This window comes from Lagopus leucura, unplaced genomic scaffold (assembly GCF_019238085.1).
Source record: "Lagopus leucura isolate 7727_CA_CO unplaced genomic scaffold, USGS_WTPT01 Super-Scaffold_100024, whole genome shotgun sequence".
NCBI lineage: Eukaryota > Metazoa > Chordata > Aves > Galliformes > Phasianidae > Lagopus > Lagopus leucura.
In genome coordinates, this window is record NW_024962276.1 from 949,892 (window position 1) to 977,569 (window position 27,678).

The 27,678-nt window shown below is 46.2% G+C and overlaps 1 protein-coding gene across 1 annotated transcript in view; it reads left to right on the forward strand.

The window, feature by feature from the left end:
* The window catches only part of CALN1 (calneuron 1), an 87,932-nt gene that overhangs the window by 39,684 nt on the left and 20,570 nt on the right, over positions 1-27,678 (forward strand). Inside the window, exon 3 of the mRNA XM_042879913.1 lies at positions 3,736-3,848. Coding sequence (XP_042735847.1) covers positions 3,736-3,848 — 113 coding nt within the window. The remainder of the gene's footprint in view (positions 1-3,735; positions 3,849-27,678) is intronic.

The window sequence follows — 27,678 nt, forward strand, 5'->3', positions numbered from 1 at the left end:
TGCTCCATGGTTGTCCTTGGTGGGCGCTGGACCTCAAGGTTCCCCCTGGGTGTCAGGATGTTTCCATCTGAACTTACCCCAGAGCCTTTCTGCATCCAGTGAGCCAACACTTAGCACTGCAGCTTTGGTGCAGGTGCTGAGCAGGCAGCAGGTCTGGGTCACAGTGCTTTCGTGCGTGGTCATGGGTGGTCAGAGGGGTTCTAGAGGACCAAAAGAGATTTCTGGGTACCTTCAGGCATCTCATGGAGTAATTAGCCAGGCTTGCATGATTGCTTCAGGACTGATGGGAGTGCATCTAGTTGCTACTCTTTTCCATTATCACATCTGCCTGCTTTTTTTTTTTTTTGCTGGAATGGTGACGTTGCTTCACAGCAAGCCAACCTTTGTGGGTATCTGGAAGCACTTAGTGCCCAGCCGATGCAAATGGGCTGGTAATGATAAGCAGATCTAATTCATCTCTGACGATGTGACCAGCAATGTTCTGAGTCATATTTTTAGTCATGCAAGGTTCAGGCACATGATTGCTAACCCCCTTCTTGCACGGCGGCATTAATGCCAGGATTAAGTGGAAGCACGAGGCAGAAAGAGGAACATTAAGGCATAGCTGTATGTAAATAAGGAAACGGTTTAGGTGGTTTAAAAAGCAAGGTGAAGCTGAGCTCTGGTGTTGTGCCAAGGTCACCCATGTAGTGACATCAGGAGGGAGGCAGCTTGGGGACCAGCACAGAGGGATCAGGACTGCAGCATTGTCACAGTGGCAGCATTCGAGACTTGCCGGCTGGGCCATGGGAAGGAACCAGGGGATATGAGAACATCTCTGGCCTGGCATTTTCCTCCTTGCAGCCCTTGAAATCAACCCGAAGTTCATTTCTGAAGAAGCTGCACATTGCTCACTCCGAATATAAACCACATCTGTAGGCATAGGAAAGCCAAACGGGGGATGTGCGCGGGGTTTGATTTGCCTCCAATGCAGAGCATGGAACAGATGCTCCGTGTGTGCATCGCACATCAGCTCGTAGTGCACTGTGTGACTGCGACTTAGAGGGGGAGGAGAGCATCTATTGCGTGTACACCATGGCAAATCTCAGGCTGTATGTACCCAGGAGGTGGTGGGCATCCTGAATGCCTACAGCTCCTATAGGAGTTTGGGTATAGGGTATTATGTGGTTATGGAGAGCAACCCGTGCCTTCTCACCTTTCAGCCGTGCAGATTCGGAGCTTATATGCTGTTTTTTACAATGTTTTCTTCTGACTGTCGAATATTGTGGAAGGAATTTTCATCCAAAATTGTGATGTTCTCTTTCTTGATATTCTGGTGCTGAGGTCTCTTGAGAAGCTGGTGGTGGGAAGTTTGCTTTCTGCAGCTTAAAATTAATACTAAGGGGATATCTCTACCAGGGAGAATGTTATGGGGTCTTGCTTCCTTGCTAGTTAGCAGTTTTAATTGAAAAAGCAGTCAGTAAGGGAATAATGCATTTGCGATGGCATCTTTCTTCTGAGGTTATGGGAAGTGCTATAATTAAGCTGCTAATTAAACCCCATGAAGTTAGTTATGATCCCTGGCAAAGGCACAGGGAAGTCATGAGCAAGGGTTTGCCCAGAGCCCGGGACCTGCTTCCTCTGAGTCACGTGTAGGACCGAGTCCTCCCTCTCCTGTGTGCATGAAGTGGCGTTGGGGAAAACTCCAACTGAATTGCTTAGTATCTCAGGGTCAGGTATGGACAGACCTAATATATGCACGGGCAGGTAATGGGATCTCTTCAAAATGCAAATTGTTTTCTTGCTAATCTGGCTAATTTCTTCGACCCGATTTGCATTGTAGCGTACGTTTTTCTTACTGCCTTTGCCTCGAAGTGATGCGCTGCAATGCAAATGGCCCCAAACCCACTGTCACCTTGCATTACCTTCCCCAAAATGATCCAGCATGCTGTGACTGATGCAGTCCGACTTGATGTTGTAAAATGATGTCTCCCATGGGAAAGCAGAAGGAGCGCAGCTTCTCAGAACCCATAAATGTTTTAAAGAACGGCTTTCCTAGTGATGGGGTCCCAACCTCTTCCCTTTTCTGCTTACTAACCTGCCCCAGAAATGGGCTCTGTCGTGCAATGCTCAGCCCTGCAGAGCTCTGAGCACCTCCAGCGGTTGGATGGGGTCTTCTTGAGTGTCAGAAGATCAAAGCTATTCTGAATCCCTGCTGGGTTTTTTTTTTCTCTATAGCCCCTGTTGCTGGATTTTCACTCTTGTCTCCACGAAATTACGGACAGAGCCTTTCAGTGAGCAGATATCCCTGTTCTGGCAAAGGAGTGCTTTGACTCTGCTTATTTTCACGTTGTGTTTCTGCGGAGATAAGGACACGCAGAGATTTCAATCAGCGGTGCGTCTGCTCAGATCAAGCATATGAAATATAATAAAAGGGACAGATAGCGAGCTGCACGCGGTGAAGCTGTCGCACGGGGCTGCTGCAGGTGCTGCAGTCAATAGTGACATTTTAATAGTAGCCCTCGCATTGATCTGCTTTGGTCTGATGGTTTTGAACACATTTCACACCTGGTAATTTGGAGCGGTAACTGCATGGGGAGGTGCATCCAGTCAGTTCCAGATGAATTTAAGTTAAAAAAAAAACAAACAAAAAACAATCCTGAGTCCGATGGTTGGTGGTTCTGCTTGCAGTCTTGAAGGTGAGCTAATAAATCCGCCCATATCTTTATCCATCCATATCTGTCTCACTGGAACAGGCTGCCCAAGGAGGCTGTGGATGCCCCATCCCTGGAGGCATTCAAGGCCAGGCTGGATGTGGCTCTGGGCAGCCTGGTCTGCTGGTTGGCGACCTGCATGCAGCAGGGGGTTGGAACTGGATGAGCACTGTGCTCCTCTTCAACCCAGGCCATTCTAGGATTCTATGATCAACTGGTCTAATAGTACATGGAAGGATACGTCTGGGGAGAGATGGAGAAACAAGAGGTATATGGGTATTGAACTACCCTACTAGTTCAACAGGCACAAATTTCTCTTTTTTTTTTTTTTTTTTTTTTGCCATTTTCATTAAGCATCACAGAAGTTCTACAAGGGAAAAGCTATATTTGATATAATGCTTGGCTGTACTTCAGACAGCCACATGCCTCATTTACAAAACATACAATGTACTGCTGGGGCTCGGGACTGCATAGGCTCAGTTCATTAATGGCAGGAGCAGTCTCCTCTCCCCACTAATGGCACTGAAGCTGTGTCTCCTCTGCCTGCTCTGCATGCTGAGCACACAGGGCTTTTAAGAGACGGATGCTGATGGAAAGCTGAAATGAAATGCCTGGTGGATTTGTAATAGTCTGGCTCTTCCCTCTGCGTGCACTCCCTTCCTCTGGAGGATGGGGTTGGCCTTGTAAAAGCTTTACAGAGACCTGGCTCTTTAGCAGCTTTTTAGAGGAAGAGCCCTGGTAGCGCTAATGGCAGAAATGGTGGGGTTTGGAGATGTGACTTGCTTGTAAACTCACCTGGGCTGGAGAATGGTCTGTTCATCTCTATTTGTGCATCACCTGTTCCCGTTTTCAGGTGTGGATGTGCTGCAGTGTGAAACATTCACTGGAATAAGAGCAAATTTGGGTCTGCACACACCATAAAATGGATGGAGCCGTCATATGCGTTTGGGTTCATGATGTGGTACAGAGCCAGGGCAGTCTGTTGGACTTTGGTACTAAGTGGTACTTGGGTGAAAACACTGATCATTTTCTTTCATTCCAGGGGATGGCCAGGTTGATTTTGATGAATTTATGACTATTCTGGGACCTAAGCTGGTATCGTCGGAAGGCAGAGATGGCTTTCTGGGAAACACAATAGACAGCATATTCTGGCAGGTAAGTGGTGACTTTTTACAGTGCAGCTTTATCCAACTATCAGTATCTTGTAGAAGTGATTTGTTGAAAAGCACGGGATGTTTTCCTAAAGTGAATACTTATGTAAACGTTACTTGGGTCCCCCTCACTGCGTGCTGTACATCACCATCCTCTGTTGCATCCAGTCAGTGTTTCTATGGTGAATTCAGGTCCAAGATTGAGGATTCAGGTCCAGGGCTGATGAGTCTGTTTTGTGCCAGTGCAAGGTTTACATGTGCTGCTGGGTTGGTTTGATGGTTTCAAGTGTCAGAAGAGAGGTGGGTTTGGCTGCAGGAGCTGCTGTGCATCTGTTGTGCACTGCGATTTTAAGCAGAATTAGAACTTTCTGGAAAAGCAAGGGCAGCTCGGGCTGTTATGGGGAGTGTTGAAAGTCTCCCAAGCCACAGTGCTGTGTGTTTCTTGCCAGTGGATTGAATGTGTGGTTTCCTCTGAGATTGCTGCTCATTTCATTGGTCACCCAACAACCTTTGCTTGCTAATAAACTTGGACTGCTACCAAGTTATGTGAGTCAGAAGAGTCAAACCTGGACATGAGCATTCCTGCCGTCTGTTGCTGCCCTCTGGCACTGTCCAGGCTGGACGGGTGGAGTTTTGTAAAAGTCTTTTAAACTCCTTTAAAACTTGTTCCTGGTCTCATGGTGTGTGATATAAACAACCCTGGAAATTCAGGCCTGGATTCCAGTATTTGGTCGTCAAAGCAAGATTTTGGTGTCGGTGAAGCTGCAGAGGTTTGTGATATATCTGGGGGGATGTGAGGACTATGCTCACGCTACAGTGGAGCAGTCATGGTTGTTTTATTGCCTCTATTGCATCTTGTGAGCCTCATCCCACTTTGTGAACAACAGGGAGAGAAGGAAGCACCAACCCATCCCACCAAACCAACGATGCCTTCGAGACCCCACAGTGAGCCTGGCCTCCCTGGAGCTGCCAGTAAGCACAGACACCCCTCAGGGAAGTTGTTCTCATGAGTGAGGTGGGAATGGGTGAGGATGGGGAAGCAGAGAGGTCATGAGCTCTGTTCATAGCTTCTGGGATAACCGTGCCATTCCACAGTCTATCAGCCCGTGGAAATGTTTGTGTTGGCTTTGCATAGAGCTCCATGAAGAGTGGGTACCCCAGAAATCCAGCCCCACGGTGTGGGAACTGCTCTGGGCATTGCCTGCAGGCACCGAAGCTTTAATTGCAGGAGTGCCCCGAGACTTCCAAAAAGGTGTTTGTGGTCTTTCATGTGTAAGGGAAAAAATACGCACATCTCTTTCCATAACACACTCCTGGGTTTCGGAATCCTCGAAGGGAAGCCTTTGTCTCACTTTTGCTTCTCTTGGGATAGGAGGATGCATGGAGAATACAATATTTTTTCCTGCTTATTCCCCTCCTCCCCCCCCCAAAAAAAAAAAAAAAACCAATGAAAAAAGCATGTAGGGAATAACATTCAAGGAACAGATTCCCTTTAACTCTTCCTGCCTGGCTTTACCCATGCCATCTGCTGGGCTCTCACCTTATCTATAAGCAAAGCGTTGACACATTGCATCTCCTCCAGTGGGCTTGCATCTGATCTGAAGCCTTTCCAAAGCCAAGGCATGACTGTTTTGCCCTGTGTCACCTCCATGTGTGTTTTTCACATTTCCTGGGAAAGAAACAGCTTGGAAAAGGGTTGACTTCACATTGATGCCAGAGCACTTCAACCCTGCAGTCAGCTCTGAAGAGGAGGTTTTGAGGAGGGGCCCTGAGTGACAGTGGCATCAAGACTGGGACAAGAAGAGACAGCCTCACCTTGCGCCCTAAAACCTCACCCTAGAGCCATGGGCAGCAAAATGCATCCAGAAGAGGCTCGTATAGCAATCTTGGGAGGATAAAATCTGTGTTGGCATCCTCCCTCCAAGCAGCTCTGCTCCAGCTGTCACAATTTTGCCTCTTGGGGTTTCCTGTGCAGTGACACTTTTGTGCAGACTCTATTCCAAGTATGCCTTAATGACACTTTAAGCCGTGCAACGACAGAGTTGAATAGCAACCAGCAGCAGGAGAGAGGGATTGAGGGACGAGTTGGAGGGCCTGGTGGTGTGAGGTGGAGGGACGCAGGAAGGTGGGCCCTGATGGCAGAGGCTGCAGTGGGGACAGATCTCACAACAACAGCAGCGGGGCTGCAAGAGGCAGGGAGCCGGTGGAAGTGGTGGAAGAATGGGAAGGAGGAGGAGAGCGTGCATGGAAGAGGCTTGAAATAATAAAGGAATGGTGTGTCCATCCCAGTGCAAGCGTTGCCCAAAGAGCAATGGGCAGCCAAGGAGAAACAGGGATGGGCTGAGGCCTGTCTTAGGGACATGGAGGGTCTTTCAGATGTATTCTCTCTCTGTGATTTCCCATGGGGACACTGAATTGAGTCATGTCAGTCTGTTAGAGGTGGATAACTCCTGCTTTCTCAGTTAGCAGCGATCAGTTCTGCTCCAGTTAGAATGGCTCTCTGGGTCCCTCAGCCTGGCTGGCAGCTGTTTACAGGGAGGGAGGGGGTAATCATCCCTGCAAACACTGTTTCAGGCCAAGTCAATATAAACCCATGATATCAGGAGAGCTGAGGAAACATTGACTTTCTCTTATCGCACGAAGTCTGTCTTTCCTGAGTGAGATGAAGCATGCACAAAGCACCATTCTGCATAGAGCATCCCCAGGTGCTCTGTTTCAAAATGGTTTTCTTATCCTCGTGCTGACGGTGAAGAGAACTAAGATGTACCCATACACTGACACCTTTAGCTGCCACTGGAAGCACCTTTTCTTAAAAGGGTAGAGAAAGACCGGGGCTCCAAGGTGTCTGTGAGGCAGCAATGTGCCCTTGGACAGAGAAGGCTGATGGTATCTTGGGCACACCTTGCGGAGTGTCTGTCCCCTTTCCACTCTATCTTTTTCCCTCTGCATTGGTTGAGCATCCCTTGCCTTGCCACCCTCTCTGAGCTGCTCCTGGTGGACATCACACTCGGTGCCTTGAAGCTGGTTGTTGCTGATGCATAGGCAGTGATATGCAGTGATGTGGTTGCTGCTGCATGCTCACAGAGACACTACTTGATTAATTTTGGGGCATGAGAATTTGTTTTCCCAGAGCTCTGGGAGTATATGAGAGCAGTTCCAGCTGGGTGCTCCTCGGGCTGTGTTTTATACAGATGGGTTTCCAGTTCATGGCCATTCAGGTCTGCAAAGCACTTTAGATCAAGAGCGTTACGGAAAGTGCAAACATTGCTGCTGGTAAATATTAGCTCCTTTTTGGGCAAACAAAATCCAAATCTGTCCACTGTGTCCTGCCATTCTCAGAAAGCGAGAGGGATAAAAAGAGCAGGAAGTGAGCAGTGCAAAAACCTGCCTTTGTCTTTGAGGTCCTTTTAAATATTAGGAAAAAAGTTTTCTCAGAAGGAGTGGTGCTGCAGTGGCACAGTTGCCCAGGGAGTGGTGGGGTCACCATCCCTGCAGGTGTTCCAGAACCATGGAGATGTGGCACTGAGGGGCATGGCTATGGCCGTGGTGGGACGTGTTGGGGTTGGACTTGGTGGTCATTGAGATCTTCTCCTACCTTCATGATCCTATGATTCCATGACCTCCAGGAGGTGTGAAATAGTTTGCAGAGTACATAGTGTAGTGGATATACAGTCCTGGGGGGTAAGAAACAGGAACAGGAGTAATAATAATCTTGAATTTTAGACTTTTAATTAAAATAAAGCTCTATGACTTGGCTGTAATGCATTTTGAAGGCAGAACAAGTCTGAATGGTTAAAGAACCGGGCTCCATTTGCATTGGTTGCAGAACAAACTCTGTCCCCCGCAGCGCTGATGAGGTTGTTTTAGGAAGTCAATACTTTGCACGGGGATCATTTAAGAAGCAAACTGCTGCCTGTGATTTGTTTCTGTCTCCCTATGCATGTGGAAGCTACAGGGAACACCATTTCAGCTGGCGCTGACACATCACCCCAGCAAGGATATCCAGAAGCTTTGTCTTGTGCTCGGGGCCAGCACTGTATCATCCGCTCGTCGCCTTTGATATCGCCCTGTATAATTTACTGGCTCTCAGAAGGAGGCTGCTTGTTTTGGGATAAATAAGTCTGCTTCTCAGGAGCAGGATGACCAGAATACCAACATGATGGTTCTGGCTGGGAGATACTGCTTGGAGATCTCCTTGGTTTTCCACTGTAGCGCTGTCTTGCAGTTTTAGGGGGCTGGAGGAGGTGGGGGAAGGGACAGGTCCTGATGATTTCTGGGCTTGGGAAAACCTTTTCTCCAGTTTTCCATGAACTTTGGTGAGTGAGTGAAGCCTCCCAAAGCTACACCTCTCCCTCCCCATACGAGGAATGAGGACTAGCCAGGAATAGCCCAGAGACAGCACAGCACTTGCTCCATCTTGAGCATTTTATTCCCTGAATGCAGCAAGCATAAAACAAGGGCCACGTGCAGCAGTGCAGGATTGCATCCAGCATTGGCTAGGGAGGGAGTGCAGGGAGCTGGCTGCAAACATGGCAGAGCAGGGGGACGTGATGGGATGGGACAAAGAGGTCTTGTCCTCCCAGCACGGCTGCTGATGCTTAATGACTTGCTGGGAACTGCCCACCCGTAATCTGTTTTCAGTTGTCACTGCAAATGTAACAGCATCCCGGGGGAGAGATCTGGGCTCTCATGATCTGGTCAATCAATTAGGGCTTTAATAGAGTGAAATGAAGGAGAAAATGTGTGGGAACCTCGATGGCACAGGGCAGGGTATGGAGATGCTTGGCAGGCAGTGGTGTGGGAGGGAAGGCAAGGAACAAGTCTGTGTCAGAGTGAGCAGAGTGTGCCTCTGGCTGGAGCTTGGGTCTCTGCGAAGATGGTTTTGTGTGGAGAAGGATTTCTTCACCTGAAGTCCAGCAGTTGTTATGAACACCTAATGCAGTTTTTCCCTGTACGTGAACTTCCTCCACTTCTCCCCACACAGAGGTTAATATGACGATGGTAAACCCTCTCTGTGCAGTTTTGGGATACTGCCAGACCACAGGAGGATTTTATGTCTTGCACCACTGTTGTCTGCTGGTGTGAGCTGCCTTGCTGCAAATACCCCTGGATTTCAGGATTTCAGCTGCTACTGTTACAGCCTTCCAAAGGATCATCTCAAGCTGACTTCTTCAAAGGAGCCCAACCAGTACCACTCTGCAGGGGTTAAAACAACAACACTCCCTCTTGCAGTTCAGGGTACCAGCTGATGCTCTGGGCCAATTCTGGCTCTGTCAAGGCAAGTTTTGCCATTGGTCTGAGTTGCATCTGGCTCAGATACAAAAAAAAAAAGAGATTTGGGGCTTGATGGTTGGTGCAGACCTACTGCCCATGCAAGTGACTTGGTTACTTCTTTAGGATTTGAATGAGGAAACTGCAGATGAAAGTTTGGGTGCCAAACCATTGTAGATGGGGGGCAGTGCTGTCTATGCACCATGCATGTACCATCAGGGAGATAGTTGAGTTGCCATATGTGGAGGTGTTCAAGAAACATTTAGGTGTTGTTCTAAGGGGCATGGTATAGTAGGGCGACATTGGTGACATGATGGATGATATTGGTGACGGATGATTGGACTGGATGGTTTTGGTGGTCTTTTCCAACCTGGATTATCTTAAAGAAGAATCATTTCCACAGAACAGAAGTTCTGAACTTTCTGAAAGACCCTATCTGGAGTTTCCCAGTCTGGAGCTTGGCGTTGCCTCTTCTACAAGTACAGCTCAGTCATGTATGGAAACCAAGCTTCCCCAAGCATTAAGCTGCCATCTCTCCCTTGACAGCTAATAGTGGGTCCTGGTTAACTGGAGCCATTAACTCGGTGCTCTGTTAGCTCCAGCATCCTGGCTGTGAAATTAAATATGTCCTGTAATATCTGATCCTGAATTTTAGATTTGATAGGTAGTTTTCTTATATCCAGCCTTAAAGTGTTGTGAAATTTCCATTTGCAAGGCTGCAGATGGCTGCATCACAGCAATGAGCAGTGTGACTGCAGCCACCTAGCTGATATGGATTGTGTGCAACTCATCTCAGCTAACCTGGGTCATCTGCACTGTTCAGATTCTCTTTAGAGTTAACAGAGAGAAATAGTCACTTCTGGGTACCATTCAGGGGTCTTTCTCAGGCATCAACCTCAGGATCACGCTTTAGAAGTGCCAGTTTTTCTCTGTTTAGTACAGAGTCTAGAAGAGTGACTCAAATGGAGATGTGTGAAATGGGGACAGCTAAATGAGCCCTGCCAGGGATCACAAGTGCCTTTTTTTGATTCGTGTGCAGGAAGCCAGCTCTGTCAGTGCTGAGGCTGTTATCAGTTGGAGAGTGGTCTGGGTGCCTTATTAACTCTTCTTTTATTGGAGAAGACGTTCTCACTGAGTACGTTGCACTCAATGCTTCTTGTCACAAAATGAGAGCTGAACACTTGGAGCTGATGGATTCATCAACAAGAGAATTCTCTTTGCTCTTAGTTTGGGGGTGAAGCACAGAAATGCAGTGACAGCTGCTGGTGTGGATGTGAACACTGAGATGTTCGTGGATTGTGGTGGAGGTGCTGTCCTTAGGCTTATTCTAACTGCTCTGCAGCGTCTGAAGTTGCCAAAGGACAAGAGTGAGTCATAGTGGTTGAGCAGAATCATAGTATTGTACATCTGTTTCTATGGAGGGGATTTTTTTTAGCCAATATATATTGTTTCCCTATAACAAAATATGAGGTTCTTCCAGTTGCTGGGATGAAGGGGTCATCCAGGCCAAAACTGGAGGCACTGGAAATGGACAAGTTTTGAAAGCGTGGTACCAATCACAAGAGAAAAAAAAGGCTGAATTGTCAAACTGTGTTTCGTAACTTCAACCAACTTACTTACAGACACTACAGCTTTCATTCAAAATGTATTTAAAGCAGGCAGTTTGTGTGAAGAGCCTTCCTGCCTGCTGGATGAGATGTATGGCTGTCCTGGCAGGTGGTGGTTTGGGTTTGAGTATGTGTATTCACATACACAATCACCAACCAGCTCTCACAGTGCAGAGATAATTTTTTGTTCTTCATCAGCTTATATATATAAACCCAGTCTGTGTCTCTGCATGTCACCGGGATGTTTTTGTTCCTGCCTGATGCATGAGATAGGAACTGAACTGTGATTTTCTCAGTGATGTGCTTAGGGAAAGGTAAGTGCATGTGATTATCGCCTGAATACATGAGTACGTGGGTATCCAAACTATGGGATGGGGAGAGAGTTTTTTCTTTTTGTTGATTCCTTGCAGAAGGACATCAGGCTTTCCAGCATCTATGAGTACCCATAGCTCAGCCCCTTGGTTTGCTGGATTGGGTGTCTTTTTTCTTAGTACAAACTTTGATGCCTTCGAAAAGCGTAAATGGGTGATGAAGTGAAAGAGCTGTGTTTCATGCAGGGGACATTCAGTTTTCTGAATTCCTAAGCCAGTAGATCTCAGGATCTGTCCTTCCTCTTTGCACACAGGACAGGAAAGGGTTAGGGTTAGTTTAAAACAGACCTCATGGTTATGATCTGCTTCTTTTTTTCCTAACAAATATTTTGGGATAGTAATCTACTTAGTTTTTTGGGATAGTAATCTATGTAGCCTCCAAATCCTAGTTTTCAGTAGATGAAAATTATGAATATTTCACTGAGGTTTAAAAAAAAAAAGAATGAGAGGGGAAAAAAGGGAAAAAGGACGTTCCATCACTCACAAGCAAAAATAAGAAGACAAAAAGTGTTGGCAACTATTAACAACACGCAGATGTGCTTATAAAGAAAAATGACCTTTTTTATGCAAAAGAAATGCTTAAAAAAACCCCAACCTCATAAAAATGCAACTAAAGGGCTGCAAATGACCATGGCAGGTGACCAGATGTCCAGTTGGCTGTGACAGGGTGACCCCAGAGTGCCCCAGCTGAGTGCCCTGGTTGTTGCGATGCTGCAGGGATGGGGCTGACGTATGGTTCGTTAGTGCAAGCCAGGTGAATGCTGGATGCTGTGGCATTGATGAAGGACCTCCAAGTCCTGGCTGCCAAACAATTTCTACAGATCAGCGTGTAACTCTGATTTTCCCAGGATGTATCTGAGATTTTCAGCACTGCTTGCCGGAGTGTGACAGCTGAAGCCAACAGAAAACTATGTGGTGCCATCAAACCCCAAGGGGCACACCAGTTAGATGTTATGCTTCTCAGTCACAACAGCAAAATACTTCATTAAAGCCATGGAGGGGCTGGCAGCAGCTGCTGGGGTCACCCTGCTGGTGCCTTGCAATCGTGCTTCTCTGCCCTGCCCTCCATGGTGCTCCCTGCCTGGCTTCACTGTCATGCAGTGGCGTTTCTGAAGAGCTCAGGATGTGCATTCATGACAGTGGACAGGTTTGGTGGGATTTGAGATTTTGTTTTTTTCCTGTGCTTTTGAAATTCTCAGGTTTGGCCTTCTGGATTCCTTAGAATCATAGAATCATTAAGTTGGAAAAGACGTCTAAGCTCCCCAAGTCCAACCCCAATCCACCCCACCATGCCCATAACCACATCCCACATCTGCACATTCTGGAACACCTCCAGGGTTGGTGACCCCACCACTCCTTGGGCAGCTGTGACACTGCAGCACCACTCTTTTGGAGAATAAATTTTTCCTAATAACCAACCTGAACCTCCCATGGCACAACTTAAAGCCATCGCTTCTCATCCTATCACTAGTTACTTGGGAGAAGAGGCCAGGTCTGTTCCAAAGGAAGGGGGAGGATTTGGGCCCTAGCAAACAAGAGAGACAGCCTGCACTGAGGAGGGGGGGGATGACAGTATGGCTGTCTCATGGCCTCAAGTTCCCCATGCTGTTTTGCCAACCCCTCTGCTTGGTGAGAGGTGGGACAGAGTCTGGGCCACACACCTTTCCTGTCCTTGTCCTTTACCCAAGCTCCCTTCTTGGTTTCTTCAAGAGCTTGTAACCTGTTTGTTGATTTGTTCTCTCTTTTTTTTGCCCTGTTTGCCAAAAATATAATGCACTGCTGAGTGGTACACAGCCATGGTGTTCTGATTGTGTTTCTGCACTGGCAAAGAAAGGGGAATTACCCTCTGAGATGCATGGGATCTGTAGAGCTGGTAATTTTGATGTAGTCTTCAGTGCTACATAGAAATCTTGTTTTAGTGTCACTGTTGAGTAACATGCAACACTGTGAAGTGATAATTAGAATAAACAATTAAGTAACCCAGTACATTTGCTCACAGTTAAGATGTATCAGGGTGCAGATGCTGGCCAAGCTTATGGCAGAAATCTACACCAAGCCAAGAAAACCAATGGAAGTATTTAATACACATGAAATTGGTGAGATGAAGAGGTGTCTTCCATTGTTTGATGTCTCAGTGCTGAGCAGAGAGAGAAGGAAAGCTGGGAGATAAGCCAGAATACAGATTCATGGCGCTCATGGAAGTGCCTCCATTTTCAGAGCAGAATGTAGAAGTGAGATGGGAAAAAAAAGTAATCATGTAAGAATGATTTGCACTGTTTTTCTCTTTCTACTCTTGCTGAGTGAGTTTAGATGTTTTTCCCCTGGAGGCTGCTTGCCCAGGGGATGATTAGTACAGCATGTTACTGTCAGTCCATCAGCTCTCCCCGCGTGCTTCAATTCCTTCCAACTTTTGGGAGTGACAGAGCAACGAAAAGACAAATGAAATAAATTGATGCTTTTTAGGGGAGAGGAATCTGAAAAGAGCTGTCACGGAGGCAGACAGGCTGCACGTAGGTGCCAGATTTCAGGGCTTTTGGGATCAGCGATCCTCCATGGAGATAAACCCATGCACCTCAGCTGCTAGTGCATGGGAGCACGTGTACCCTTGGTGTCAGGAGACAGCAGGAATATGAGTATGGGTTTATGTCTAGCTGATGTGTGGTTACATGCTGCCACAAAACAGGTTGGTATGCTAGGTCATAATGCATCCTTTCCCCAGTGCTGGCTTCTTCCTGCTACCTATCGGCTGCATCCTTGGATTTTTCTAATGCCACATCCCTATTGCAGGCTACATGTAAAACTCTGCAGTCAGAAGCACTCCTGTACTTACTCAAATAGCCTTCAATAGACTGCATCTCTTCTTCCTACTGACATTCAGAAGTACTCAAATCCCAAGGGCGGTTTCAGAGCTAAAGTGGAATATATTATATTTGTAGAACCAAGTGATGATGAAGTCCTCCAGGAATTGATGGTTTATTCAGAAAGGCGTGCACTGGAGTTCTGCAGAAAGGGAAGGCATTATTGTTGTTTTGTTAACTTTGCAAAATGTTTAAGAGAACAAGAGAAAAAAAAAACACTATGACAAGGCTACCTCCAGGCAGATGAAGTGGGACCTCAGCTCTGTTCCTGAGGCTTTGCCTTCTTCTGCATGGGAATGGTTTTAAACTGAGACAGGGAAGGTTTAGGTTAGATAATAGGAGGAAGTTTTTCACTCAGAGCACTGGAACAGGCTGCCCAAGGACGCTGTGGATGCCCCATCCCTGCAGGCATTCAGGGCCAGGCTGGATGTGGCTCTGGGCAGCCTGGTCTGCTGGTTGGCGACCTGCATGCAGCAGGGGGTTGGAACTGGATGAGCACTGTGCTCCTTTTCAACCCAGGCCATTCTATGATTCTGTGATTGTGCACCATCTGTAGGTGTGCTCAGCTTAAATATGTGCTTAGGTGTGAAGCTTCTTGCACATCACGGCATGTGCAGAAAGGCGCCAGCATAAAACATTCAAGGCTGGGATTGCAGGAGCTCAGGCAAGAGCTGTATCTTGTTTATTTGAGCTGCCATCCCTCCTCCCCTATTGAAGTTGTTTTTATTTAGGATAGTGCCTTAGCAACACTGATGATTTGAGATAATCAAAATGTTTTCACCAGTCCAATTTTATTGAAAAATTACCCTTTCTTATTTCCCAAGCGAAACTTCCATCAGAAAACCTCAACAATTACCATTATTCCTAGAATTTCTGTGTTGCTTTTAGTGAATAATATGTGCCTATTTATTATCATTTTAGATTTTTGTCTTGAGGTTTGCTTGTTTGCAAGGAATGCAGCGTTCCAACTTGTTGGCAGGGTATTTTTCAGCAAACAAGCTGAATTTTCTTTTGTGTCACATATGACCGATAAAAGTCCTGCTTGGAACTTGGCACAATGAGAACAGCTTGAACATTTTTGATGCGTTTTTCCATTATTTTTTTTAATGCACAGTCACTCGTCGGGTGTAATTTTGGTCAGTACTCACCACCACCCAACTGTGTGTCCACGCTGGTATAAATGCACCTGGTGTAGGGCAGGTCTCTGTCAGTACTGGCACATACTTGCAGATCTTGCTGCACTACTCATTTTTGAGCGTATTTTTCTACCCTTGCAGCAGTGAATTGTTCTCTCTGCAGCCTTCCTATAGATCTCCCTGGTTTCCCATGGGGCAAAGATGGCCACGATCCATATGTTGAGGGATAATCACTTGGTTTTCTGACAGCCCTTCTCTCTGTGACAGGTGTCACTGTGTTCCTTCTGGCCGTGGCCAAGGGCAAGGAGGGCTGTGAGTGACAGGACCTGGGCAAGAGCAGTGCAGGGGCAGGGAGGGATGGGGGAGGATTGAGCCCATCCAAACTCTTCCCATCTCTGTACGGGCCGGTCTGATTGCTGTTAGAAGAGCTGGCTGCTGATTGCTGTACAGGAATTAAATTAGGTGAGTTAAAAGCCCGTATCAATCACCGTCATGCGTACTTGCATATGAAGCACAGACGCAAAAGGTTTATGGTAATCAACATGGAGTGGCTGATTAGAGTCCATTAAAATGCACTAGGAAAAAAAAAATATCTAATCCTCTCTCCACTTCCACCTGGACTCTTTTATGCCTGTTTGATAACCGCTGCTGCCTTCAGTTATCCCCCCCAACAAAATGCCCCAGCATCAGGCACATTGCTGCTGGTACCACAAAAGCTGAGCACCTCCCAAAGCGGGGGATAACTTGGTTTATAGCAGGCAAAATCCTATCTGAAACATCCTGAACACGGTCTGTTGTGTTCTCGCATGTCCTAGGACACAGAAGAAATAAAAGTGATGCTACCATTTGAATTACTACAGGGATTGTTGATTTCAAAAGTGCAGATAGGAAATTCCTGCTGAACGTGGCATTTTTCTTATGTATGTTCTGCATTTCTGAACATGAAGCAAGTATAGCCTCCACTGATGGCAGCTCGTCTGATTTTCTCTGATGTGTCCCTTCTACCACTTGCTGAAATATTCCAGCCATGTTTACTGATGATCTGGATGAGGGGATTGAGTGCACCTGCAGTAAGTTTGCTGCTGCCCACACCAAAACATCCATAGGGCTGTTCGTGTGTTGTTGCTGTGCACTCTGGCTGCTCTCAAAACCTCCAGGCCTGTCTTGCATGCACCTTTTGATAGACATCTAAATTGCTCCTGGAATTAAATCTCCATCCAGTTAATTTAGCACCTGCAAAATTAAATCCTGGGCTTTAAGTCTTTTGATAAAAGCACATCTGTTAGGTGCTGCCTTGGGGTAAATGCTCAGGCTCTGGTTTCTTAGGGATGCCACCGTGCTGGAGGTCACAAGGTGGCCCTGGGTTGGAACAGCATTGTCACAGGCAGTCATTGCACTCCTTACCTCAAGGGCACTTCATAGAATTGTAGATTCACTAAGGTTGGAAAAGAACACTAAGATCATCAAATCCAACCGTTGGCCCATCTGGAGCCGAGAGGATGTATAACCACCCAAGCAGTGAAATGTTCAGTGCTGCTCATTTGGAAGAATGTGATGCTCCTGCAAAGTAGAAAACCCAAGCCAGTGCAGTAATTACATCCAAAATAATCAATACCAAAGAATTTGTGATCTGAAAGTCAATTGGCAGAACTTCCCTGTAGCTGTGGATAAATAAAAGATTTGATTATGAGAACTTTAATTCTTCATGTTTGCAGAGGGGTTGTAACCTGAAGACCTGGAGCAAGAGGCTCAAAACCTCTGTTGCTACGGGGCTGGAAATGTTTCTTGATAACAGTGACAAAGTAAAGAGCGGGAAGAAGATCCAGTTAATGGAAAATAGAATCAAGCACAAATAGATCCATAAATTTGAAGCAAACTATTACTGAAGTGGAAAGCCATAATATTGGAGATGGGCTCGGGCCCTAATGTCTGGAATTGGATCTTAGAATCTCTTGAATTGCTGGATCGTAACGATAAGAAGGGCATTAATTTAGATGTTGATTGAAAATACTCTACAGTTGCAAAGAATAAGGGCATTTGCTGTCAAGGTGTTTCAAGCCAAATGCTTCATATTTGCCAAATTGGAGGATCTTTTGGCTGTAATGACAATCCAATTGGATTTGAAGAGCCAGTAATATTATATCTTCATCGGAGGTCGCTGGGGGTGGCTGCATGATGGAGCCTCGGTTGCTTTCAGTATGAACAAGACATTTACAGACTTTCAGATCTGACTTAAAATATCTCTAACAATAAAAAGGTGACATTCTTTGCAACGTGATGAACTCTATGATTCATAAGTCTCTCTTCTCTTTGGAATGGGGTAGGATACCTAAGCTTTAAGTATTTCTTGTGTTCCGACCTAGAAAATTTGTGAGTTTTTTTCTATCTATAGCAGTGGGTAGCAGACCTCGCTCAAGGGGAGGCACAGTTTTTAGGGTGATGGGGCCACATTTGGAAAGGCAAAGCATTCTGGTGAGCACCCCTCTGTCAGAAATCAGTCTGCGAGACACTTGCCATGTAACATAATCCCACGAGCAGATGCTGTCTAAGTAATTAGCTGTGCTGCTAGATGAAAGGCGCGTGCTGAATTGTGCTAAGATTGCTTCTTCACTGTAACTGCTAAAATACAGCAATGCAAAGGCAGGAGCTTGGGCTATGGCTTCGAGAAGTTATTTCTGCACGGCTCAGGGGAGAAGTAAATCAGTTAATGGTTTTAATTAGCAATCTTTTCATGTCTTCCCCTTATTGTCCACGAGGAGCTCTGCAGAGACGGTGCTCCTCTTAGCTCCGATTGCGAAGGCGTGCAGCATTGCCCCGCTGGCTTTGCATTGAAGCACCGTACAAGGGACAAACACACTCTTCTGGTCCAAGTGGAGCTGGGAATCTCCTCAGGGATCTGAGCCGTAGATCCTCTGTGGCAGAACATGCATTTGGGTGTGCTTCTCGTAGCTCTGCTACTTCTTTTATTTCCCTTACCCCATTTCTTGGAGGTGTTCAAGAACTGTGGAGATGTGGCACTGAGGGGTGTAGTTATGGGGCCTGGTGGGGGTGGGTTGGGGTTGGACCACGTGGTGTTAGTGGTCTTTTCCAACCTTAATGGTTTGGTGATTCTGTGATTTCTTTTCTGGCTGTGTGAGGAATCAGCACAAGTGCAGCACGAAAAGGTCAACTTTTTGAAAGGGTAGATAATAGCAGGGCAAGGGGAAATGGTTTTAAGTTGAAGGAGGGAAGATTTAGTTTGGATTTCAGGGGGAATTTCCTAACTGTGAGAGTGATGTGTTGGTACAGGCTGCCCAGAGAGGTTGTGGATGCTCCATCCCTGGAGGTGTTCAAGGCCAGGTTGCATGGGCAGTGTGGTCTGGTATTAAATGTGGAGGTTGGTGGCCCTGCATGTGGTGAGGCGGTTGGAGTTTGATGATCCTTGGGGTCCCTTTCAACCCCAGCCATTCTATGATTCTGTTTCTTTATGCAGCAAGCAGGAATTTATAATCTCCTGGATCTCAGTGTGTAATAAGGTATCGAGGGAGCACGACTTCTGAAATCCCAGCAACCATCTTATCTCACAGGCAGGACTGGCGCTTGTTCTTACAATACGATCGGATCAGCAAGATAAACTTTTAATTAAATTAGGATGATTCCCTGTTTTGATACATGCTCCAGCTTTCACACTTCCTGAGAACAAACCCCATCGGATCTGAGCGGGTTTGTGGTGCTGAGGGATGAAGGATTGCTGTCCCCATCCCAGGTGGCACAGGAGGGACAGGCTGCAGCCCCAGCGGGCGGTGGAAGTGTAAGTGATGTCCCTGCAGGGGCTAATGAATGAGGTCATCTGCCCGCTGCTCCGGTGGCACTGGCTCAAAAGCTCCTGAAGCCACCTCTCTCAGTGTCACCTGTTAAACACCCAACAGCTCGTGCCCGTCAGCCTTAAGAGCACTGGAACAGCCCAGGATTTTGGGAAGGATTCGGGTGGTTGCAGTGCTGCATCGTCTCTAAGACATGCAGAGGTCAGGCAGGTTTAGCCCGGAGCAGAGCTCAGCTGTGAAGCTCACATGGCTCTGGCACGCACCCCGGGCTGTCATTGCTTTGGCAGCATCACAAACAAACTCCTTCCTGCAGAGAGAACCATTTCCCTGAGCCCTGGACCTGCCGGGCTGTTGTATTCCCAGCCCTCACCCCTGCCTGCCTTCACTAGCCCTTCACATCCCCACACTCACCAGCTTTCCTTTCACAGAGAGCTTTCAGCACAGACGGCGTGGATTTAATGCTGGCCATGTGCGTCTTCCTTTCCCCATCTGTTTTATTAATTGCATCTGATTTACTTCAGAGCAAAACTCTCATCCTAATGAAATCAGAGATGATGTTCCCTAGGAACACAGAGACATCAGGCTCCTGATTCCAGGTTGCCCATGGTGTGGATAATTGGGAATCATTGTAATCGTGCCTGCATGTGTGTATATGTACATTTTTGCTATGATGAATGACTTCTTCCAGCAGTATTGCAGTCAAAGGTTACACATGCTGTGAATAAATGCTGTGGTTTTGGCTGCTGAAAGCAAATTGTCCTCCATCTAAACCCTTTGGCTGTACATCCCAGCAGCACTGCGAGCAGCAAAGGGTGTGAAAAGCCATCATTTTAAAGTCATCAGAAGTGATAACATAAAAAAAAGAACAATTGTTAGACAGCAGTGTCATGGCAAACACCAAAACATACAGCTTCTGCTGCCTCTGTGCTTCAAGCATTTGCTCTGAGCAGGATAGAAAGTGCAATGCCAGCATTCACCCCTTTCTTAGGAGGCAGAGGAGGGCTTTGCCACCTTGCCTTCTTCCCAGCGGAGCACCCAGAGTGCATTTATTCCTTTTACCTATCTCTCATTTTACCAGGAGACGCTGGTTGGAGGGGAAAAAATAAACATTGCACATGCACAGGTCTGATTTTGTTGCTGGCTCTTGAGGGTAAGTGCTGCCTTTGTGGCGTTCCTTAAATCCAGCCCTGCAGAGATCGATCAATACCTTGTTGAAATGTTTGTCAAGCAATTTCTGATGAACCAAACAGCGCTGGCGCGTGGTTTGCTTTCTGCTGTAGCACCTTCCTTAGCCTTGGCTGGAGCTCCCACACAGGGAGGTTTGCGCTGTCTTCCTCCTGACCTCTTTGCAGAGCATTTTGTTGCTTTGCTTTGCTGTTTGCACTCTTTTTCCTACTGCTTTGGCTGAGATCTCCTCTATCTAGGGTTTATTTTTGTGTGCATGTGGAATTACACATGAAGTAAGTGGTTCTCAGAAAGGCTGCCAAGCAGGAAAGCGATCTCAGATAATCATGAAAGTTGTACAAACAGGTCCCCTCCCAATTCCTTAGCCGTTATTTTCCTGCATACACACTGAAAATGCAAAATCAACTTATTAGCTAAGCATTCAGTCTTGATTTCATGATTTTATGTTTGGCTTTTATGTATGTAATAGCTATTTTCCACTTTTACAGCACCAACAAAAAAATCATTTCACGATTCACTCCTATTTTGTTCTTGCCTATTTCCAGTCTGGTCAAACTCAGCAATAAAACAGCTGTGAGTTCAGATGCAAGTGTGATCACAGCCTCATGTGGGACATGTAGGGAATTTCAGACCTACCACACCAAATCTGAGGCAGTAACCAAAGATCATGTCAAGATGTTGCCCCTTTGCTGGCACCAAAATCACACTCAACAACCTGGTTTTCTCCTTGTATTTTCAATGGGAAAACTGAATTTTAATCACAGGTATTAAATAGCATATTTTCAAAGCAGAATTATTTTGGAAACCCATAAACTGTGAGGTCTTTTGACTGAAGGGATGGCTCAGGTTGGATTCTCATACAGGAGAGTGATGAGTCCATGGTACTGCTGCCCGGAGCTGTGGGTGCCCCATCCCTGGAGTTGCCCAAGGCACCCAGCCCACGGCATGACTTGGAACTGGATGATCTTTAAGATCCCTTCCAACTACCTGTGATAATACAACATGGCAAGATGAATGGTTCGTGTCAGTGATCCCTCTTATCCATTCACGGAGGAGGCAAACAATCCAAATTTCTATGGGTAATTACACAAAAAGGAGCAGCTGGTGTCAGGTTTTCCTGCTAGCTGTCAACAAGAAAAATAATTTCCACTAAGCATTAAGATACTCTTCACTCTTCTCAGCAGGAAAAGGGCACAGATCTCCAATGTGTTTACTTGGCTCAACAGTTACTGGGTTCAAATAAAATGTAGATTGTAGCGTAGTGTACTGAAAAGATCTCAGTAAAATCTAGAAGAGCTTTTAAAGTCAGTGCATGGATTCTCGTCCTGTTGAGGTAGCACATTTCTTAAATAGCACGTTTACACAAAAGGTCGCTCTGTGGTCAAAGTCTTCTTTGCATCAAAACTGCTGCCCGTAATGATGCACAGCTTTGCACGGCTTGTGATATACTGTGGTGGTGATGGCTTCCTGCAGCAACCTGACCGTACCTTGGTTCATGCCTTGGTTCATTCAGCCTGACCATTCCGTGTTTGATTTGACCCCAAAACTTCTCTGTTGCCCCTTGGCTCTGTAGGGCTCCCATGGTAGGCACTTAGGATTTTTTAGATATATTTAGTACTTCCCAGTTTCCAGACTAGTTAGGGATGCCCCATACCTGGAGATGCTCGAGGCCGAGTTGAATGGGGCAGCCTGATCTAGTGCCTGATTTAGTGATTGGCAACCATGCCCACAGCAGGGGAGTTGGATCTTGATGATCTTTGAAGTCCCTTCCAACCCAAGCCATTCTATGATTCTGTGATTGTAGGCACAGGGAGCGGGGTTGACATGTGCTTGCATGCAGCATTTTCAGAAGCAGACTTACCTTCTGTTTGCCAGGTCTTGCTATGCACAACACACATGTGCAGTGAATGGAGGCACATACTCCCCATACTGGTGTGCCAGGAAAGATGGGAATCCTGACTCTTAATTGATTGTGTGCTTCCATTTGGCTGTGGTACAGATTCTTTAGATATGTTTGGAACTTCACCTCTTCCTTAAGTGGTGAATTATGCTGATGCTATGTTGAGTATTAATAAGCAGGCAGAAGATGGTGGAGGACACCAATGTTGTTATTACTTTAAAAAACTTGGAAAATTAGGATTTATAGCGTAAGGTGAGTTTTGGGAGAGGAATACCTTTAGACACCGCATCACTCCTTGAAGATCTTCAGAAGTCGCCTGGGTGTGGGCCTGGGCACCTTGCTTTCAAGCATGGAGAGATTTGGGAGCCACCCTGTTACTGTCAAATGCCACTATGTTTTCATTTCCCATAGGGCTGGCAAAAGTATCCTGGAGAGAAACACCAACTAATTTTCCCCCATCGAACCAGGACTCAGTGATCCTTACGGGTCTCTTCCAGTTCGGGATGTTCTGTCTTGTCTCAAACAAGATACAGTTCTTAACTCTAGGCCAGGAGAAGAAAGTTGCTGTTCTTGTTGCTCATAATCTAGTACCCATTTTCTGTGACAAAAATAAGAAAACTCTGAGTGACACCCAACCTTTTCCATATCGGGTGTCTTTTGAGTTCTGAGCTGGCTGTTACCAGCTCAAGAATGATATCTTCAAGTTATTTATACCATGTAGATCCATGAGAATGTCAGCTCAGCTCTCAGCACTAGTCAAAACAGCAAGAGGGAAGATATGAAAGTTTCAGAAAGGAACGGTGAAAGAAACAGAGCTCGTCATTGCGCTGGTATGAATGAGTGTGGCATCTTGGGTGCCATTGGGTTCTGCTCCATCTTAAAAGTGCTGGAATCAGAGTACTTACAGAGAACGGCAAGGAGAAAGGTCACAGATTCCAGTTGGTGACTCCTCAACTGTAAAGGTTATGTTAGGGGTCTGAAGACTGGTGAATGGATATAGGCACAAATGGAAGAAGGCTGTTTCAGAACAAGCAGAGCTGGCAGCACTGTTGGCATTGTGACTGGGATCTCATACCTCCTGTGCTGCTTTCTCCAGTGATGTGTAGCTCTGCCCAGTGAGTAAAAGGAAAGACTGCAAGGCTGAATTTCACCCACAGACTACAAATCACACGTTTCGCAGCCAACAGCCATTCTCACTGCTGAACAGATTGGAGATGGCTCCTACTACTGGCAACAAGGATAACATGCAAAGCATGTGCCAAGAGATGTTGGCAGAGCAGGGGCTACAGATCAGGGCCCAGACCTGTAAGGGATCCTGTAGTATTCAAGTCCAGAGTCTAGATTGTCCATTTTAAAGGCTGCATTGAGGTTTATGATCGTTTAAACCAAAGCTGTCAGACTTTCAGAGCAAACAGACTCCATTTTGGAGACAAAGACCTCATGTCATCTTCCGCACAGTGAAGGCTTCTTTGGAAAACTCTGTTCCTTCCAAGCAAGAAGGCTTTCAGTGCACTCTAGTCAGCTCCCTGTGTATGTTATTGATTAGAGCTAGGGTTTAACGGGCACAGAGCCTTCAGCTGAGGAGTTTCAATTTACCTGGCTCACAGTGCAAGAGGAGGCCAAGCAGCACTGCTCAACCAGTTGACAACCAATTGTAACTTGGCAGAAGGTTCTGAATGTTGGCTGCTTTGTTAATGCAGGTGGAGCCATTTGAAGAGCCTGAAACACTTCTCATTAAACTCAACAGGCTTGAATAGTGCATTATCAAGGCACCTTCCTTTTTTCTCTCTCTCTTCACTTTTTTTTTTTTTCTTTTTGGAACTGGCAACTCATGAAAGGGAACGAGAAATGTATTACAGACTGGTAATGTGCCTGTGGGAAAGCTGATCTCCTTTCAGCATGTCTTCAGGAGTGAAGCTGTGATTTATGTTACACTGCATAAGCATATACTTGTGTCAAGTGGAACAAGAAGGAGCATTACCTCGTTCTCATGAAAAGGTTTCAATGGCCTCACTATGGTCTGAGTCACCAGTGGCTTAGAGGCATGAATATGATTTTAAAAACATGAAAGTGGGAGTTGCTTAAAGTTCTGGTGAAAACATTTGCCAGATGTTGCCTGTTTGACTCATGTTGAATCCAGGGAGAAAGCAATGCACGCTCAGTGCCTCTGCAGAAGGCAGTGAAGGGAATGCAGATATTGGTACCACCAGGCCACTAAGAGCAGGCTGGGTTCTTCCAGCAGCAAAGGCAGTGGTTGCTTTTGGATGCTAGGCTTCAGGTTCTGCTGTGCTTTTGATGTGCTGCAAGTGAGTATGGCAAGGGACGAAAATTGTGAGGCAGTGGGGTTTTGGAATGACCTGTATGGAGTCACAGAATCACAGAATGGCCAGGGTTGGAAGGGACCTCAAGGATCATGAAGGTTCAACCCCCTGCCACACACAGGGCCACCAACCTCCCCATTTAATATCAGCCCAGGCTGCCCAGGGCCCCATCCAACCTGGCCTTGAACACCTCCAGGGATGGACGGGGCACCACAGCCTCTCTGGGCAGCTGTTCCAGCACCTCACCACTCTCACAGTAAAGAATTTCTCCTTGACATCCAACCTCAGTCTTCCCTCCCTCAACTTAAAACCATTTCCCCTTGTCTTGCCGTTATCTGCCCTTTCAAAAAGTTAATTCTCCAATCATGGAGTGGTAAACTCCATGGTGGGGTTGAACAGGCATTTGCTATTTCTGTGTCTCTGTTTTGGGGACACATGACCTGAAGTTAGACCTACTGTTGTGTTCTTTGGAAGCAGGAATATCTGTCTTCGCTTTGCCATGTGCAGTCCTGTTTTGCAGTGTGTCTGTCTGTCCCTGGAGGGGTAGTCCACTATGGGATCATGATTCCTGCCACCAACTGCAGTCACAGGCTGAAATGATGGAGTTTGAGAATAATGTGCAAGAATTAAGAGAGAAAGGAAGGCAGCCAACAGCATAAACAGCTGAACTGCTTTTAAATCAGAGCACGGAACCAACAAATTGTCCAAAGCTACCTGGATAGCTTACACAGAATGAATTATTTCTCTACTTCTAATGAAATGTAATGGCCTGCCTCTGTGATGTTGCTTGTTTTGGGGCTTTAGATCACCAGCATACTCAGAAAAACCACTCTGCTAAAAATTCCTTTATTCCTAAAAACCATTTATCACCTGTAGGATTATTTCAGATGTGTTTTCACAAAGCCTGCACGACTCCTAATGAGCTAGCGCTTCCACAACAAGCTATTAAAAAGCAATTAGCGCAAGGAAATATATCCAAGCTGTTTGCAGGTCCAATTTTAAGATTGATAACATTTTCTTGATGAAAGCTTGTCATATTTATGTAGTCTGACAGGAGCCAGTCCCTGAATACACTCTTCAGGGCTCCCAATGTCCCTGTTAATTTGAGAAGGTCTTTGTTAGCACTGATAAAGACCAGCTCACAGTAATGCCTCTTCCTGGGCTATCCTGTCTCTTTCCAGAGCTGGTTCTTGTCTCTGCTCTCCCAGATCCTGAGCACCTCAGTTATATCCACTCCTTTACTAGCTGCCATCATACAGAAATCAGAAATAGGGTTTTATTCCTGCTCATTGCACACTGTGTCGATGTGTCATCTCTGATAGCTTTTCTCCTCCCGACTTGATTTGAGAATTATTCACGAATATTGCAAAACTACTTAGAATTATTTTAATTATATTCAGTGATGGTGTGCGTGTGTACACCCACATGCAAAGAGCAGTAGGCCATGCAGTTGCCAATGGGCAGCAACTCTGCACCAGTAAGCTCACTCATGGAGGGGTGGCTCCAGCCAAGCTCCTTTCCCTGCAGTCCTCACCGACTTTTCCCTTGGAAAAGTTACAAGACCATCAAATTTCTCCAAACGGAGCATATGAGTGAAAGAAAATATTTAAAACGGAAGGCGTTGGAGTCTGTTATGAACTTTTATTACTTATATATAAATTTTGTTCAGTCAACCACAGTGGAAAAGAAAAAAGAAAACATACCAAAACAATGAAACTTTATTGTTAAAATTATCTCTGTTAATTAAATCTCCTTAGTGGCCTTTGGGAGCAGCTGCACAGTTAGGAGGACAAAATGCAATAATTTTGTTTCAGATAGAAAATTAACTCTGTTTGCCTTGGCTGGGGCGAGACCTCTGAGTGAGGTGAGGGGGCTGCAGCCTCTCTGATGCTCATCCTTGCATAAAAGCCTTACAAAAAAAGAATCTCAACTAAAACTTGTGCATATACCAAAATCATAGTCCTTGGTCCAGGAAGGACTGACCTTCAGTTCATTTTGGCCTTAGAATCATAGAACTATAGAGTCATTACGGTTGGAAAAACCACAAAGATCATCAAGTCCAACCCCAACCTGTCTTCATCGTCCCTCAGTGTTACATGTAAGGCTGCGTAATGCAGGAGGAACTTATTCATAAAACCTGGATGAAATACTGGGCACCTTTTCCAAAGAAATCATGTTTCTTTTACTGGGGGGGAAAAAAAAAGGTGTGTTATTGGAAACTGAGCAGTGTTGATGCCTAAGCTACAGACGTGTATGGCAGAGTCTTATCATCTTGCCTATGTGATCACATCCAGGAGCACTTGACACGCTCTGGTAGAGAGCAAAGTGATTCATCCCAGGTATTCCAGTGACTGCAAGACCAGTTGATGGTCAGCAGCCACCAGCAGTGGTCTGCATAGCTGTCATGGACAAGTTACCAAAGGGCAGCAGCCATCGGTACATTTTCCAGTGTTCATTTCATTACGGTTTTCATTATATTCATTTTGTGAAATCAGCTCTTGTGAAATGAACGTGCCAGGGAAGCAAATGGGACAACCCAAGCACTCAGTGCAGGACCACAAAGCACATCGTGTGGGGACACCCCAGGGGCTTTTCCTGCCTCCTTGTTTTGGATCACACAGGAAGGCCTAATGTCAGAAATATCAGGTAGTCAGAATCTGGCCAGATATGGCTTTTTTGTCTCCTGAGTTACTTCAAAGCAGTATCACATGGATGGAGCACTCCCAAAAACATCAGAGCTGACAGGCTGATGGGAGTCAATGATTTGGAACAGCTGGGCAGGGACGGCAGCAGTCCTGCAGGAAAACCCTCAGCTTTGTGAAGTGCCTTCATGAGAAGGGAAAACCAAACACCTGAAATGTGACACAAAGAGGTTTCTCTGCAAACTCTGCCCAGACACTGGCACTGCTGTGAGCTGTGTCCTGCTTGTGCTGCTGTGACACAGCCCACAGGTGATGCTGGTGTTGGTGACAACGCTGACAGCCTCTGCGTGGGTTCTCATTCATTCTCTCCAACAACCACTTGGGTGCCAAACCATGTTTCCCTCCCATGTATCCCTTTCCCACCAGGAAGACACAGGGAGGGAGGCAGCTTTGCTGTTTTTACAACAAATTCTGCAGTGCACTTGAGTGGAATTGGACTTGATGATCCTTTTTGGGTCCCTTCTGACTCAGGATATATTGGGTGTTGTGAGCAGGGTTCAACCAGTGCGTGGAGAAGCTTGAAACTAGCAAAAGCATCCACAAGAATGGGGTGTGGAGGGCTTGGACATTATGGCAGGGCTGGCCATATGTGTTGATTGCTCTCTGTGCATTGCTGTCTAGATCTGCTGGGGTCATTAGTGCCCTTGTCCCTGCGCTTTGCCATTTACAGACACTATGTT